Source organism: Lolium rigidum, chromosome 3, assembly GCF_022539505.1.
Source record: "Lolium rigidum isolate FL_2022 chromosome 3, APGP_CSIRO_Lrig_0.1, whole genome shotgun sequence".
Classification (NCBI taxonomy): domain Eukaryota; kingdom Viridiplantae; phylum Streptophyta; class Magnoliopsida; order Poales; family Poaceae; genus Lolium; species Lolium rigidum.
In genome coordinates, this window is record NC_061510.1 from 72,763,114 (window position 1) to 72,781,264 (window position 18,151).

Genomic DNA, 18,151 nt, shown 5'->3' on the forward strand with positions numbered 1-18,151 from the left:
CCAGGAAGCTCATGAATGGGGCATTTGAGCATTAAAGACTTCAATCTCCCCCAAGCTTGGGCAATACTCTCTCCATCATGAGGCCAGAAATTATATATGCGGTTCCGATCTTTGTGAATTTCACTTGGAGGATAAAATTTGGAGTAAAATAAAGGCACAATGTCCTCCCAATCAAGAGAATCACCATACTTCAAAGCAATTTATACCAATGCGCCGCTTTACCGTACAGCGATATAGAGAATAGCTTCTTCCTAACTTCATTCATAGCAATACCTGCACATTTGAATAACCCGCATAATTCATGCAAAAACAAGTAAATGATCACCAGGATGGACAGTTCCATCCCCTTCATAGCGGTTATCCATAACATGTTCAATAATTTTCGTAGGTATTTTATATGGTATTACTTCCTCACCTGGCGCCTCATCCACTACCGTTGCGGTAGTAGTAGATTTCCCAAATAGAAATTGAAGAGAAGATCTCTCCATAATGACTTATAGCAGCAGGCAGAAATAAAATCAGCACAAACAGTAAAGGTTTTCCTTACCAATTCCGCTTACCAATAGCGCTTCACTCCCCGGCAACGGCGCCAGAAAATAGTCTTGATGACCCACAAGTATAGGGGGTATATCGTAGTATCTTCGATAAGTAAGAATGTCGATCCCAACGAGGAGCAGAAGGTGTTGACAAGCGGTTTCGATGAAGGATTCACCGTAAATGCTCACGGACAAGTATTCGTGGGGTTTTGATGTAACGGATGAATTAAGTACGAGTAAGTAAAATGCGAGAGAAATAATTGCAGCGAGTGGCCCAATCCTTTTTAGCACAAAGGACAAGCCGGTTTGTTTACTTATAATGACCAAACGTTCTCGAGGACACACGGGATTTTAGTCTAGTGCTTTCGCTACATACAGTTGATTAATCTTCATTGTTTTTATAAGTGTTGTGTGGGTGAACCTGTGCTAATGTACCGCCCTTCCTAGGACTAATACATACTTGTGATTATACCCCTTGCAAGCATCCGCAACAACAAGAAAGTAATTAAGATAAATCTAACCACAGCCTTAAACTCTGAGATCCCGCGATCCCTCCCGCATCGATATACCAACGGGGCTCGGGTTTCGTCACTCCGGCAACCCCGCAATTGGCAAACGAGTACAAGATGCATTCCCCTAGGCCCATAAATGGTGAAGTGTCGTGTAGTCGACGTTCACACGACACCACTAGAAGAATAACACCACAACTTAAATATCATAACATTGAATATTACTCAACCATAGTTCACTACTAACAATTAGACTTCACCCATGTCCTCAAGAACTAAACGAACTACTCACGAGACATCACATGGAACATGATCAGAGGTGATATGATGATGAATAACAATCTGAACATAGACCTTGGTTCAATGGTTTCACTCAACAACGATAAACAACAAGTAGAAATCGACACGGGAGAGTTTCTCCTATCAAACACTTAAGATCAAACCCAAATTGCTACAGCGGTGACGATGTCCAGCGGTGGAGATGGCGGTGATGATGGTGGAGATGATGATGATGGTGATGGAGATGATGTCCAGCTTGATGGCGATGACGATGGCGTCGATTTCCCCCTCCGGGAGGGAATTTCCCCGGCGGATTCCTCGCCCGCCGGAGAGCTCTTTTCTCTCCGGTGTTCTCCGCCCCGCGGAGGCGGCCGTAACCCTTCGTGAGGATTCCTCTCGTGGCTTAGGTCTTCGGGACGAAGGGTTTCGCGAAGAAAAGAGGCGAAAGAGGCCGAGGGGGCCCCACACCACATGGTGGCGCGGCCAGGCCATGGGCCGCGCCACCCTATGGTGTGGGCCCACCATGGGTCCAGCTGGCTCCCCCTTCTGGCTTCCTCCATCATCTGGAAAAATAGGAGTTTCTGTAAAACTTCCTTCCACAATTGATCTTCCGAAATATTGCATCCCGACGGTGCTTTTTCCGACCAGAATCCTGGCTCCGGTGCTCGATCTCCAAATAATCATGAAACATGCAAAATAGAGGAAATAACATAAGTATTGTGTCCCAATATGAAATATATCAATGAATAACAGCAAATTATGATATAAAATAGTGATGCAATTTGGACGTATCACCCCTTACCCGAGGTTTGTGCCCCAGACTAACCCTAGCCGCCTCCTATTCCGGCCGTCGAAGGCCGATTCCGGCGCCGTCTCTCACTGGCGTGGCGCCGCCACGGTAACCACCGCCAGATCCCGCTGCTTCGACGCCGACCGGCGCTCACGCGCGGCCCTGCCCTCGGCTAACCCTAGCCCTCGCTGTTTCGGCGGTCGCCGGACGATACCGACGCTGCCGCGTCCACACGACACAGGTCAACCTCCGCCTTCTCCTCACTGCCGTGCCGCCGCCACTAGCATTGACGCCGGCAGGACGGCATCCTCTGCAACCCCGGCGTCATCGCCCCGTAGCTGTTGCGTTGCTGTACTGGTTGTTGGGGATGGTTTGTGGTGCCGGGACCGGCGTGATGGAGCCGCTGCTCGCCGCGACGCCTACATCTCCTTTTGCGCCGGCGGGACGGTGCTGCGACGCAACCCCGGTGTCTTCTGTCTCGCCTATCTCCTCTACAGGGTACTGTGAGCTCCTTCTCCACTCCTCTGCCGATTGTCACATGCTACACTATCTGCTTAATGGATAGGTGCCCCAAAATGTTATAGTGGAGTTAGATTTTGTGGGCTAGCTTTCCTGGTGGCTTATGTTATTGCTATTTTGATTTGTTGCTGTGACTTGGCTAGGCAAACTAATTCACATAAAACTGGTAAGTGCTAATTGGTAATGCCTCCATTGGGGATGATATGCACTCTTGGCATGTGTATCCTGTGATTGCTTGTTTTGGCGGTGCGTTGAGATGCGTTCAATGGACTGCTGCTTATATATGGATGCTTTATTTGTGGGCTTCCTTGTACTTAAACTGATGATTATGTAGTTGTCCAATATGACAGTGAATATATGCTAGCGATGATTCCTAGTTGAATTAACTAGGAAAATGATTTAAATTTATTTGGTAAGATTTGCAAGTGTGGCTACTTGTTGGAGTTGTACTGTCCATATGACAGTGGTTAATATGGATGGTTGCTGGCTATGCAAGCTAGGAAATTAGCTTGATGTGCTTGAGTTGAACAACTTGGTGGCTTCTGCTGCTTTTAGATCTGCTGCTGTGATGCCTCCCTGATGGAGTGTACATAGCAGTAGATCTAAACAACATGATCTGCTGCTATGTGTCCCTGACAATTTTCTGTGATCTAATACTGATAAGAACAGATGCTTGTGCTTGATCTCTTGAATATGATCTAGTTGTGAATTAGCAACTAGAAATGATTTATTTTGCAAGGTTGGGTTTTATTGATGGATCTTGCTGTCCCTTATTTGATAGTTATAAACTGATAAGAACAGATTTGACTTGATCTTGTAGCCTTGCCAATGATGCATAGGCTGAGGCACAAACTTGTGATAAGAACAGATACTCACATGTTGCCCCGCTGATTTCTCTGTGATGATCATGCATAGCACCACTATGCACGTCTGAGAGAATTCCTCCTTCTAATCCTCTTCAACCAGATTTGCTGCTCTTGGTAGCTTGGCTTCTGTAAATTGAAATAATTATCCTTCTTGTGGTAGCCTCCACCTCCTGGCTTTTTGCTAGCTCCTAATGATCTAGTTGCCGGTCTTGGTGATTTTAGCTAGTGCAAGGATTGGATGGATGAACTGCAGAAATAAATCTGCTGGTGTGTAGCGAGTGTGGTGGCTGGTTGCTAGTGCTTTGCTTTAATACTGTTGAGCTGCTGTCTGTAGGGTCGACAGCACACCAATTCTGATGGGATGAGTGTGCTGCTTACAGCTGGTCCCCACTTGAGGGTACAAGTTACCAAGCTGGGTGCTTCCTCCCTTGTGCAAGTTATGGATGAGCATGGATAACCATCCCTATTTTCCTTTCTTTTGAGGATACCACCGTGAGCTTCCTTATTTGACTCTATAGCTAGTACTTATGTGAGCTGGCTGCTTATGACCGGATGATTTGATTGCTTAATCACTATGGTTGTTCTCTGTAAAGTAAATGTTACTTTAATATTAATTAAGCCACTGCTTAATTAACAAGTGGATTTATAAAATATTTGCTTAAGATCATTTTGACTTTTCCATGTCAAAACTGATCACTTTAAATAAACTTGTGAGCCTTCATGGTTGCTAGCTAGATTAGAGGGAAAATTTTAAACAGTTGTCTTGTTGCCTCAAATTATGTTGCCTTGTGATATGGATCAGCTACTACTGCCTCTAGTTCCTGGTTGCCTTCTTGGTAATTTTCCATGATCCAAATGACCCATCTGTCCCTTATATGATCCATTTCTTCATGATGTTGCCTAAGAAAGAATTAATTCCCTCTAATCATCATTAGGGATCAAGAGTAGTTCTTGAAACCCTTTAGCTAGCCACCAACAGTAATATTGCCTCACCAAAGGTGAAGGCAAACATTTCTAACCATGACACAATTATTTGTTTGTCTTTTGTTTTGTTTTTCTTATTGCAGGAAAAGAAGAATAAGGATTGAGAAGATGAAGATTTAGTTTTTAGGGTTTTCTTTTATTATTTTGTAATTTTACATTTCTTTTCTAGCTTGTAAGTTATTGAATAATGTTATTTGTAATAAAGTTAACTCATTTATTTATTTGGACTTAACAAGTGTATTTACTTTTACATATTATATTTACATACTTGTTTAAATTTCAAATTCCAATTCAATTTATAATTTGAATTATGTCTTTCATAATTGAATTTGAATTCAAACTATTTCACTCGAAAACATAATAAATCAATAAGGTCATGTCGAAATTTATCGCACTTGTGTCGATGACACACATCAATTCTATCGACACAAGAGAAACCTCGATCACTTTGTGTTTTAGATGAATGCGCGAAAATTTCCCAGATTTTCTATGCATGAATGCAATGCACACATCTGTTTCCTCTATTTTTGTAACCCCAATACCTGGGATATTACAACGCATCTATAAGATTTTACAAATTTGCGTTCGATCGTACGTATTGCAACCTATTGATGGTTTTGACTCTTGTGTTCATGGCTCTAAAATGTAATATTCCGCATGACGTTTGTGATGTGCCCAGCTGGCGGTGCGATGTAAGTTGGCCTTTCAAGTGTGGTGCTCCTTGTTGTGCTGAAAGATTTTTTGTTCTCTCTTGGGTGCATCAGTTTAGCTTGCGGTTGCTATTTCTCTGGTTGTCAGTCTGACACACATGAACACCTTGAAATCGACATGTCATCTGATATGATTTTTGCTCGATAGAATCCAAATGATTGAAGAATGACTTATTTGAAAAGACTTTGGTAGATCATGATATGAGATATAGGTAACTCCTGACAATGGTTCTTTTGGCTGCACATTCTCTCAGACTGTGTACACTCAAGATAAAAGGTTTGACTTGCAATCTGAATTCAGTGCCAGGGACTGAATATATCCTTTTACTTTGGTGAGGACACCCACTGCTTAAAGGTTCATACTAGCACGTGCACTCCCCAATGCAAGTTGAGGTGTTAGTACAACCGCATGTGTGTTTTGCATAATATTTCTTCTGTCTTTATGTCTGCTATTTTCTTTTCCATTCCTCTGTCTTATTGTCTACGGTTGTCCAGAGATTTGTACTGTTATATTGGGCCTTTAATATTCCTCCTGTCACTCTAAGTTGGAAAATACTTCCTGCAACATTGCATATACTCTTATTAACCTGGAATTTTTCAGTGAAATAGACTTGAAGTATATCTTTATAAACTTGCAAAAAGTCTTCTATTACCGTGACAGTTTGTTGAGTCCAGGCTCTGTTTTCTTGGTTCTGGACATTTGCAAATGTATTTTATTCTAGGAATACCGATGGGATTGCCAAATGTTACTCCTGAGGAAAATGAGATGCATCATTGAAGTTATAGATGAAACGGTGGTATATTGGACCTGGATGAATTTACATACTATACATGTTATTTAGAATTTCTTTGAATATTGAAAGCAACCTCATGCTTCATATTTCTGTCCAGATATGCAACTTATAATTCAGTTTTCTTCCTTACAAGAAATTGACGATGCCATGTGTCGTATCTTTGTGTAAAATGTGTATCAGAAGATTAAGAACTTGCATTTGCAAGCTAGTAATCCTAGTGCGGAGAAATGCATGTAAACAACCTTTAGACATACTGTCTCCAACGCGAAACATCTACACTTATGCAGGACCTGCACCAACAGAACCAGTGCTGAAATGCTAGCTTTGGCATTAAGCAGCGTTCTTAACAATGCTGTCCAGCCAAAGCCACGAGAATAATAACAAAGAAGATTTCCCAGCAATAGACACAAGTGTAAAAGTTATGTATTGTAGTTTCAGATTATTCTACAAAAATAATTTAGTACTTCAATATATTGTTTTGTGTAATATAGTTTCTATCCTTGCCAAATATTGTATATGTTCAGAACCACAGGCGCGGCGTGTTGCCGCGCGCCAAATCTTAACATTAACACAAGGAATGCTACTGCCCTTTGGGGCTGAAACTAGTTGAAGAGAGTACAAAAACTGCTTGGAAGCTGAACAAAGCACAGATGCTATGGGAAACGATAGCACACGCCTACTCCAAAACTGAAAAAAAGAACATTATACTAAATAATGATGTGGCACATGAAATAATGACGTAATTTATGAATATAAGATACTAGGAAATCCATTAAAAACTATGCACAAAGGGTGTAGGTGGAGCATAAACCTAGTTTTGAAAATCAACATTGTTGGATGGTTAGGAGGACAATGACACTTCTAGCACACCAAGATTCAAACTAGCCTGGTGCCTCAAGCCAGAGAAGAAGAAAGCTACGGATTGAAAGCAAACTATCCAAATTAAATGGTCCAAGCCATTCCTAGGTTGGTCGAAACTGAATGTTGATGGCTCTTGGGTGGCTAATGGCGCCACGGGAGGAGCTGGCATGATCCTCCAAGATGACTAGGGTGCTGTCATTTTCACTGCTTGCCAGCACCTGGTTTCTTGTGACAGTCCGCTCGAAGCTGAGGGCATGTGCCGATGGTTTATCCTTGGCCATGCAGTTGTCAGACTGTCCTATTGTTGTAGAAAGCGACTGCCTTGAAGCGGTCCAAATGATCAACGAGGACACAGTGAATAGATCTCCGTATGCTGGGTTGATCAATGAAGTGAATTACTTTTGCGGTAGTGCCAGAGAGTGCAATGTTGTGCACATCAGTAGAGAACTAATGGTGTAAGTCATAGTCTACTCCGTCCTGACTTGCACCAATGTCTGAATCGGCTCTGGATCAGATGAGATTCGTTTAGTTTGTAATCAGGATGACACTCCTATTACTTAATTAATACATTTTTTCCCGCAAAAAAAGATGGCAAGTGTATGTACATACTTGTAAGATGTCTGTAATTCGCAAAAAAAAACTATCGGTCTGTCAATGCGTTGATGTGACGCATACAGATAATCCAGTCAAAGCCGCGGGAACTTGTCAATGTTGAGCTGCCGTTTCGTCAGTAAACTGCAAACGCAACTAATAGTCCTGAAGAAAACAAAACGTACTTACGAAAAGTAAGCTTAAAAAAGGACCAGTCGTTCCATTTGGCAAACCGGCAGGACTTGCTCGGTCAGCAATTGAAATCACCTGTGGCGAGGGTGCTTCCACCGCAGCGGTAGTACTCATTTTCGTCCCGTTCACCTACACACTACAAATTAAATGATGGAGATCATCAACTGTTGATCCCAAATTGCCTGACACGCCGCTAGAGCCCAGCTAGCGACAATGCCGATGGCACCCTTCCTGCTGCTGCTACCGCTCTTCTTCCTCGGTGCAGTCTTGGTCCTTCGAGCCCGGAGGCTCGACAACAAGGTGGCGGCGCAGCACACGCCGGGCCTGCGGCCGTACCCGCTGCTCGGCCACCTGCCGCAGTTCCTGGCCAACCGGCACCGCGTCATGGACTGGATGACCGAGGTGCTCGCGCGCCAGCCCACGTGCACGCTCGTGCTCCGCCGGCCGGGCGCCGCGCCGGGCGTCATCACCGCCAACCCGGCGAACGTGGAGCACGTCCTGCGCGCCAACTTCAAGAACTACCCCAAGGGCCCGAGCTTCTCGTCCACGCTCCACGACTTCCTCGGCCGCGGCATCCTGAACGCCGATGGTGAGGCGTGGCGCGCGCAGCGGAAGGCGGCCAGCCACGAGTTCAGCACGCGCTCGCTGCGCGCCTTCGTGGCCCAGAGCGTGCACGGCGAGCTCCACGGCAGGCTCCTCCCGCTGCTGCGCCGCGCGGTGAGCTCCGGCCAGCCGTTCGACCTCCAGGACACGCTCGAGCGGTTCGCCTTCGATAATATCTGCCGGGTCGCCTTCGACCACGACCCGCACCAGCTCCCTGATGATGACGAGGTCGGCGACAGCGCTTCCCCGGAGGAAGAGACTTCTAGCGGCACGTTCGCCGACGCGTTCCGTGACGCTGCAAATATCAGTGCTGGCAGGTTCCGGTACGCCGTCCCAGGATTCTGGAAGGTGAAGAAGGCGCTTAACCTGGGCTCCGAGCGGCGGCTCCGCGAGTCCGTGGCCATGGTGCACGGCTACGCCGACCGCATCATCCGGTCGCGACGGGAGGAGATGCGCATGGCCTGCGAGAAGCACGACCTCCTGTCGCGGTTCATGGCGAGCCAGGGCGACAGCTGCACCGACGCCGTCCTCCGAGACGTGGTGATCAGTGTCCTGCTCGCCGGGCGAGAGACCACGTCCTCCGCGCTCACATGGTTCTTCTGGCAGCTTTCCTCGCGCCCGGACGTGGAGCGCCGCATCCGCGACGAGGTCGCCGCGGTGCGCGCCCGCAGAGCCCAGGGCGATCGGGACAATGCCGGCTTCGGTCTGGACGAGCTGAGGGAGATGCACTACCTCCACGCGGCCATCACGGAGTCGATGCGGCTGCACACGCCGGTGCCGGTGAACAGGGTGTACGCGCAGGCCGCCGACGTGCTGCCCGACGGCACGGCGGTGGGAGCGGGGTGGTTCGTGACGTACAACTCGTACGCGATGGGACGGATGGAGTCCGTGTGGGGCGAGGACGCGCCGGCTTACCGGCCGGAACGGTGGCTGGACCCGGCGGAGGGGACGTTCCGGCCTGAGAGCCCTTTCCGGTTCTCGGTGTTCCACGCGGGGCCGAGGATTTGCCTAGGGAAGGAGATGGCGTACATCCAGATGAAGTCCATCGTGGCGTCCGTGCTGGAAGAGTTCATGCTGGAGGTGGACGGCGGGTACCGACCACGGCAGGTGCCGTCGATCACGCTGCGGATGGCGGACGGGCTCCCGGTGACGGTGAAGGCTAGAGGCGATTGATTACCAGTACCAGGACGTCCATTGTGTATATACTATATACTCCAGCAATCAAAATAAATCCATTGTAACTATTGATATATTGTAGCTTGCAATAAGCATCTTCGTAGAAAAGTAAAGAGAAGATTTGTTACAGTACTGAACACCTTTATTTTCTGACGTTTGTCGAAATACATTGCCCGATTGTATCATTGTCTGGTACCATTATAATTTGGGTGTGTCTATGTCTAAGTTAACTTAGATTTTCTTAAGTCTCAGTCACCTCACAAAAGTGCAACTGCTATTCAAAGAAAAAGTGTAACTCGTTTCATTGCACATTTGTGCCAGAAAAGTGCAACTCAAGCCTTTTTTTATAAGTAACTTTGTTATGGTCGGTTTGACCTATACACGTAGGAAGCCCACTAGTGGCTAGTTATGGGCTTAGCCCAAGTAAATTAGGGGCTTAGCCCAAGTAAATTAGGGTTTCGAGGAGGCCGTCCTCCTATATAAACACTTGTATCCCTTCAAGATTAATCAGACAATAATTCAGTATCATTACTGTCTCGTCTCCTGAAGGGAGACGGGAGAACCCTAGCCCCGCCGCACCAGCCCTAGCCGCCTCCTTCTTCCTCCGCGACGGCGCCCAGCCGCCGGCGCCGAGCTCCCCAACCTCTCCGCCCTCACTTCCACCCTTACAACCTTCGCCCTAAACCCGGTAGAACCCTAGTCTCTACCACTTTGGTATCAGATTGCCTAGGTCTCATGGGTTTCAACAGCCCCCCCGTCGAGACCATCGCCGCCACGTCCACCGCCGCCACCAACATCACTCCCGCCGCCATGACCGGCGCTCACGCGCTGCAGGGGGCCGCCGCCGCCAACAATGGAGACCAGGCCGCCGCCGTCCCCACGGGCCTCGACCTCCTGCCCGCTACTTTGGCGGACCTCGCCGACAGCCTCCGCGCCATCCGCTTCGAGCTCGCGGAGATCAGGGCCGGCCAGCACCCGCCGCCCCCACCGTCCGCCGTTCCGTCGCCGCCCCCACCGACCGCTGTTCCGCCGCCGCCGCCACCGGCCGCTGCTACGCCGCCGCCCCCACCGTCCGCCTCCGCTGCCAGCCATGGCCGGCCCGCGTGGTGGCCGCCGTCGCCCTCGCCGATCCCCACGTGGACCGACGCGGCGCCCGTCTACACCCATACTGCGCCGCGGACGACGGTCCAGCCGCCCGCCCATCGCCCTGGCGGTCCTGGCGGGTTTGCGGGGCCCTTCGCCGCAAGCACGTCCGTCAACCCAAGCCGCCAGGCGGACACCCCCGAGGTTCCGCCCGTGGCACCGCAGCCGCCCCGCTTCACGAAGCTGGAGTTCGCCATCTACGACGGCGCCACCGACCCCCTGAACTGGCTGAACCAGTGTGAGCAGTTTTTTCGGGGGCAGCGAACGCTCAGCACCGACCGCACATGGATCGCCTCCTATCACCTACGGGGCGCCGCGCAGACTTGGTACTACGCCCTCGAGCAGGACGAGGGCGGGATGCCGCCTTGGGAGCGTTTCCGCGACCCGTGCCTCCGGCGGTTTGGGCCGACCCTCCGTGGCAGCCGCCTTGCCGAGCCGGGACGCCTCGCCTTCACCACCACGGTCCGAGGACTTCGCCGACCGCTTTCGAGCGCTCGCGTGCCATGCCCGGGCGTCTCGGCACGCCAGCGCTCCGATCTCTTCGTCGGCGGCCTCCCCGACTACATCCGCGTCAACGTCGAGATGCGTGAGCCAGCGGACCTGCAGACGGCCATGTACTACGCACGAGCCTACGAGCAGCGCGCCCTCGCCATGCAGCAGGTCTACGCGCAGCGTGGCAGCGCTCGTCCCGCGCCCTGCCCCGCTCCGACGCCCACCGCCCCGCCACGCCCCGCACCGGCCGCTGCGCCCGCAGGCCCTCCTGCGCCATCTCGGCCCTTCAAACGGCTGACGGCTGCGGAGCAGCTTGAGCGGCGCCGCCAGGGGCTGTGCTTCAACTGCGACGAGAAGTACGCACCGGGCCACACGTGTGCCCGCCTCTTCTACTTGGAGACCGTCGACGATGCCGACGTTGAGGCCCTCACCGCCGAGCTCGCGGCCGCCACCGTCACTGAGGCCGGTGTCACGACCTACGCGCCAGTCGACGCGTCCGCCTTCGTCGTGTCTCTCCATGCTATGGCGGGCATCAAAACGGCCAAGACGATGCTGCTTCCGGTGACGATCAAGGGGGAGCGCCTCACTGCGCTGGTGGACACGGGCTCCACGCACAACTTCCTGTCCAACACCGCCATGCGCCGCCTCGCTTTCCAGCCGGTGGGATCGGAGAAGTACATCGTCACCGTCGCCAACGGGGATCGTCTTACGTGCCAAGGCGTGGCGCGACAGGTTCCCGTGCTCGTAGGCGACGAGCCGTTCTCCATCGACTGCGTCGGCATCGACTTGGGCTGCTACGACTTCATCCTCGGCGTCGACTTCCTGAGCACCTTAGGCCCCATCCTGTGGGACCTCGACGTGCTGTCCCTCATCTTCTGGCGCGAGGGCGGCCGCCGTGTTCACTGGACGGGCGTGGGCAGAACTGGCACATTCCCGCAGCTACACCTGATGGCCGCCGCGCTAGACGGGGCGCATCCGCTCCTGGCCGCCCTACTGCAGCAGCACGTCGACCTCTTCGACGAGCCGCAGGGCCTCCCTCCCTCGCGACCCTGTGACCACCGCATCCACCTGCTGCCGAACACGGCACCTGTAGCTGTGCGGCCGTACCGGTACCCCCAGCTGCAGAAGGACGAGCTCGAGCGCCAGGTGGCGGTCATGCTAGCACAGGGCATCATTCTCGACGTCACCATTCTACGCCCCCGTGCTCCTGGTGCGCAAGACCGACGGCACGTGGCGTTTCTGCATCGACTTCCGCGCCCTCAACACCGTCACGTCCAAGGACAAGTTCCCCATCCCCGTCGTGGATGAGCTCCTGGATGAGCTGCATGGCGCGCGCTTTTTCACCAAGCTCGACTTGCGCTCGGGCTATCATCAGGTGCGCATGCACCCAGACGACATCGCCAAGACGGCGTTCCGCACTCACCATGGCCACTACGAGTTTTTGGTGATGCCATTCGGCCTCTCCAATGCGCCGGCAACCTTCCAGGCTCTGATGAACGACGTGCTCAGCCCCTACATACGCCGCTTTGTGCTTGTTTTCTTTGATGATATTTTAATCTACAGCGCATCCTGGGCGGAGCACCTGCAGCACGTGGCCATCATCTTCAACGATCTTCGAGCGCATCGTCTTCACCTCAAGCGCTCGAAGTGCTCGTTTGGCACGACCTCCGTCGCATACTTGGGCCACGTCATCTCCGCTGACGGTGTCGCGATGGACACGGACAAGGTCGCTGCCGTCGCCGCCTGGCCAACGCCCCAGTCGCCACGAGCTCTTCGCGGATTTTTGGGCCTCGCCGGATACTACCGGCGCTACATCCAGGACTTCGGTCTCATCGCCGCGCCCCTCACGCGCCTGCTTCGCCGCGACGCTTTCTCCTGGGACGAGGAGGCGGCCACGGCCTTCGCCGCCCTGCAGCGGGCACTCACGACGGGTCCCGTTCTTCAGATGCCGGACTTCGACGAGCCGTTCGTGGTGGACTGCGACGCCTCCGGCATCGGCTTCGGCGCCGTCCTTCACCAGGGCGAGGGTCCACTCGCCTTCTTCGGCCGCCCTTCGCCGCGCGCCACCACAAGCTCGCCGCATATGAGCGCGAGCTGATCGGGCTGGTCCAGCGCAGTGCGCCACCGGCGGGCGTATCTTTGGGGCCGGACATTCCGTGTACGCACGGACCACTACAGCCTCGAAGTTCTTGCCTGGATCAGCGCCTCTCCACCGTGCCGCAACACCAGTGGATCAGCAAGCTCTTCGGCTTCGACTTCACCGTCGAGTACCGTCCCGGCCGCCTCAACACAGTCGCCGACGCCCTGTCCCGCCGAGACGTTGACGACGCTGCGGACGCATCCACAGTCGGGGCAGCCCTCTGCATCCACTCCGGGCCATCTTTCGCCTTCATCGACGAGGTTCGCCGCGCTACTGCCACGGCTGCGGATGCGCAGCAGCTGCGCCAGCACCTGGCCGACGGCGAGCTGGCCGCGCCATGGCGCCTGGACGAGGGACTACTCCTCCATGGCCGCCGCATCTTCGTGCCGGATCATGGCGACCTGCGACACCAGGCCTTGTCCTTGGCGCATTCTGCAGGTCACGAGGGCGCCTAGAAGACCCTGCACCGTCTCCGCGCTGATTTTTACATTCCAGGGGATGGCGCCCTGGTGCGCGACTGGGTGCGGGCGTGTGTCACATGCCAGCGGAACAAGACGGAGACGCTCCGTCCGGCGGGCTTGCTACAGCCACTGGACGTGCCGTCCCAGGTGTGGGCGGACATCTCGATGGACTTCATCGAGGGGCTGCCGAAGGTTGGCGGCAAGTCCGTCATCCTCACGGTGGTTGACCGCTTCTCCAAGTACGCGCACTTCATCGCCCTCGGCCATCCCTATACGGCGGCGTCCGTGGCACGCGCCTTCTTCGACGGCATCGTTCGCCTCCACGGGTTTCCATCCTCCATCGTCAGTGATCGTGATCCTGTGTTCACGGGTCACGTCTGGCGGGACCTTTTTGGGTTGGCGGGCGTGAAGCTCCGCATGAGTACGGCGTTTCATCCTCAGACAGACGGTCAGTCCGAGGTCATCAACAAGATCATCGCCATGTACCTGCGCTGCATCACCGGGGATCGTCCACGAGCTTGGGTGGACTGGCTGGCGTGGGCCGAGTACTGCTACAACACGTCCTACCACTCCGCGCTGCACGCTACTCCCTTTGAGGTGGTCTATGGGAGGCCACCACCGGCGATGCTTCCCTATACGGCTGGCACGGCCCGTACTGAGACGGCGGATGACCTGCTGCGTACCCGCGACGAGATACTGGCTGAGGCGCGCCAGCGACTTCTTCAGGCCCAGCAGCTGGCCAGGAAATACTATGATGCACACCATCGCGAGGCGGAGTTCGCGGTGGGCGATTGGGTCTGGCTACGCCTTCTTCACCGGACGACCCAGTCCTTGGACCCGCGCTCCAGGCGCAAGTTGGGACCTCGTTACGCTGGTCCTTTCCGTGTGCTAGAGCGCATCGGCACGCTCGCCTACCGCCTTGAGTTGCCTGCAGGCTCGCGCCTCCACGACGTCTTCAACGTCGGACTCCTGAAGGCCTACCGGGGCGACCCTCCTTCTGCACCACCAGCTCTTCCACCTACTTCAGATGGGCGTCTAGAGCCTGCCCCGGCAAGTGTGGCTCGTGTGTTGAAGGCCCAGCAGCGCCGTGGTGTTTGGCACGTCTTGGTGCATTGGACCGGCCTGCCCGAGGACGAGGCGACTTGGGAGAAGCTTGAAGATCTCCGTCAGCAGCTTCAGAAGTTCAGCTCGAGGACGAGCTGTTTGAGAAGGCGGGGAGAGATGTTATGGTCGGTTTGACCTATACACGTAGGAAGCCCACTAGTGGCTAGTTATGGGCTTAGCCCAAGTAAATTAGGGGCTTAGCCCAAGTAAATTAGGGTTTCGAGGAGACCGTCCTCCTATATAAACACTTGTATCCCTTCAAGATTAATCAGACAATAATTCAGTATCATTACTGTCTCGTCTCCTGAAGGGAGACGGGACAACCCTAGCCCCGCCGCACCAGCCCTAGCCACCTCCTTCTTCCTCCGCGACGGCGCCCAGCCGCCGGCGCCGAGCTCCCCAACCTCTCCGCCCTCACTTCCACCCTTACAACCTTCGCCCTAAACCCGGTAGAACCCTAGTCTCTACCAAACTTAGACTTAAGAAATTCTCAGTTGACTGAGACATAGCAAAACCGTTTATAATTTTCTGTCACAATTGACAGAACACACCACATGACAAATAATAATGTGAAAAGTCTAGCCAATTGGCTTCAAAACCGGCCATAGCATGGTCATCCGAGGAAAAAGTGCCAAACTTTCTATTTATTGTCATGTGGCGTGTTATGGCAAATATGGAATGCTACTTCACAAAGAGACAAATCACAAAGACACAATCAAGCAGTGTGTTTCAGCAAGCGCCAAAAAATAGTTGTGGCCTCTAGCAAAAAAAATTAAGAGTAAATTATGATAGTATAGTTGTTACTTTTGGGTTAAACATCATATATTACTTATTGCCTATACTGCTTTAGCTCTTAAGTATTGCAGGAGCTGAAATTGAATTCATAAATTTCAGGTGTATCCTTCATATCATAATCTATGATTTTACGAAAATTCTAACTCATAATTTCTCACCAAATTCGAATTCTCTTTCTACCTCATTCACATGTAAAAATTGTTACAACTTTGAAAAAAAAATCTTGATCTTTTTAATAAATTATAAGTTTTAAAGACGAAGATACAAACATAAAAGAAACAACAAAAAATAAGAAATTTTTCCTGATAGGCCGTGGCCCGCATAACCGCCGGCGGGATGGGGGTGTGCGGCGGGCGCGCCTATACCCCGGTCTCATGTGTGCGGGATTAACCCACACACGCAACGGCTCCTCCTTGTTCGCTCGTATTGGGCTGGCCCAGTCGCCCAGAGAGTTATCTGCGGTTTTTTAAATTAATTTTAGTTTTGAATAAGTTCCAAATCTGAAACTTCCAAAAAAATGGAAAAAATATATCTAAAAAAGTTCAAATTACAAAAATGTTTAACTTTTAATTACAAAAATTTGCTTGAAATTTGATACTTACTCGAATTTGAAATTTGCCCCAATTTAAATTTGCTTGAATTTGAAATTTTCTCGAATTTAAAAATATGTTCAAAACAGAAAAGGAAAGAAACAGAAAATGGAAAAAACAGGAAAAGAGGAAAAACGAAAAAAATGAAAATCGACAAAAAATCGACCAAACGAGTGAAGGAACGAAGGAAAAACAAAAAAACGAAGCTGATAGGTCGCGACCCGCTTTCTCCCGCAGACTTTAATCCGCGCCACTGCTGGGCAGGGAAGGGAGCAGCTAACCATCGCTAAGGGGAAACCGTTAATGGGTCTGGCCCATTAGTTTGGCTGTTTCAAAATTTTTCAAATTCGAAATTTCTTTAGATTTTAAATTTGCTTGGAATTGAAATTTTCTCATATTAAAAAATTGCTTAGATTTCAAATTTGCCTAGATTCGAAATTTGCTTAGATTTTTAAATTGCCCAGATTTGAAATTTGCTCAAATTAAAAATTTGCTTACTTTGTAAATTGTTCGAATTTGAAATTTCCTTAACTTTAAAATTTTCTCGACTTTAAAATTTGTTTTTAAAAAAGAAAAAACGAAAAAAACTCGAACAAAAATCGAAAGAAAACCGAAACCCAAGAAAAACCAAAAAAAAAACTCGACAAAAACCGAAAAAACCTGAAACCTACTGGCTCCTGTCTGTTGATAGGCTGCGGTCCAAAACTCCCCGTTGGCTGAAACCACGCGGGCGATGGTTTGTACCCATCACGGTGTTGACGCGTAAAGCACTTGCCCGTTGGGAACCCCAAGTGGAAGGTGTGATACGTACAGCAGCAAGTTTTCCTCAGTAAGAAATCAAGATTTATCGAACCAGTAGGAGTCAAGGAACACGTGAAGGTTGTTGGTGACGGAGTGTAGTGCGACGCAACACCAGGGATTCCGGCGGCAACGTGGAACCTGCACAACACAATCAAAATACTTTGCCCCAACTTAACAGTAAGGTTATCAATCTCACCGGCTTGCTGTAAACAAAGGATTAAATGTATGGTGTGGAAAATGATGTTTGTTTGCAAATAACAGTGAAGAACAATATTTTGAAAAATTTCAGCAGTTTTATCACAAGCAGTTTCAGCAGTTTTAGCAGTTTCAGAAAGTTTTGCACGATTTGCATTAGGAGTAGAAACATTGCTAACACCAATTATTTTACCATTCATAGTAGGAGGTTTAGCAACATGTGAAGCATCATGATACGTCTGAAACGTATCTATAATTTCTTATGTTCCATGCTACTTTATTGATGATACTCACATGTTTTATACATACTTTATGTCATATTTATGCATTTTCCGGCACTAACCTGCTAACGAGATGCCGAAGAGCCGCTTGTCGTTTTCGCTGTTTTTTGTTTCGTAAATCCTAGTAAGGAAATATTCTCGGAATTGGACGAAATCAACGCCCAGGATCTTATTTTTCCACGAAGCTTCCAGAAGTCCGGAGGAGATACGAAGTGGGGCGATGAGGCGCCCACACAACAGGGCGGCGCGGCCCAGGTGCTGGACGCGCGGCCCTGGCGTGTGGGCCCTCGTGGCGCCCCCTGACCTACCCTTCCGCCTACTTAAGCCTTCGTCGATAATAGTTCCAGTACCGAGAGCCACGATACGGAAAACCTTCTAGAGACGCCGCCGCCGCCAATCCCATCTCGGGGGATTCAGGAGATCGCCTCCGGCACCCTGCCGGAGAGGGGAATCATCTCCCGGAGGACTCTTCGCCGCCATGGTCGCCTCCGGAGTGATGTGTGAGTAGTTCACCCCTGGACTATGGGTCGATAGCAGTAGCTAGATGGTCGTCTTCTCCTAATTGTGCTATCATTGTTGGATCTTGTGAGCTGCGTAACATGATCAAGATCATCTATCTGTAATGCTACATGTTGCGTTTGTTGGGATCCGATGAATAATGAATGCTATGTTATGTTGATTATCAATCTATTATCTATGTGTTGTTTATGATCTTGCATGCTCTCCGTTGCTAGTAGAG

At 50.8% G+C, this 18,151-nt stretch overlaps 1 protein-coding gene across 1 annotated transcript; it reads left to right on the forward strand.

Annotated features, from left to right (window-relative positions):
- The first annotated feature begins 7,838 nt into the window (after positions 1-7,838).
- Positions 7,839-9,407, forward strand: LOC124696785 (cytochrome P450 94B3-like). The gene has a single exon (XM_047229459.1). The coding sequence runs from the start codon at positions 7,845-7,847 to the stop codon at positions 9,405-9,407; it is 1,563 nt and encodes a 520-aa protein (XP_047085415.1). The 5' UTR covers positions 7,839-7,844.
- The last annotated feature ends 8,744 nt before the right edge of the window (positions 9,408-18,151 follow it).

Coding starts and splice junctions, on each gene's coding strand:
- LOC124696785 (XM_047229459.1), top strand. CDS start 7,845: ATGCCGATGGCACCCTTCCTGCTGCTGCTACCGCTCTTCTTCCTCGGT.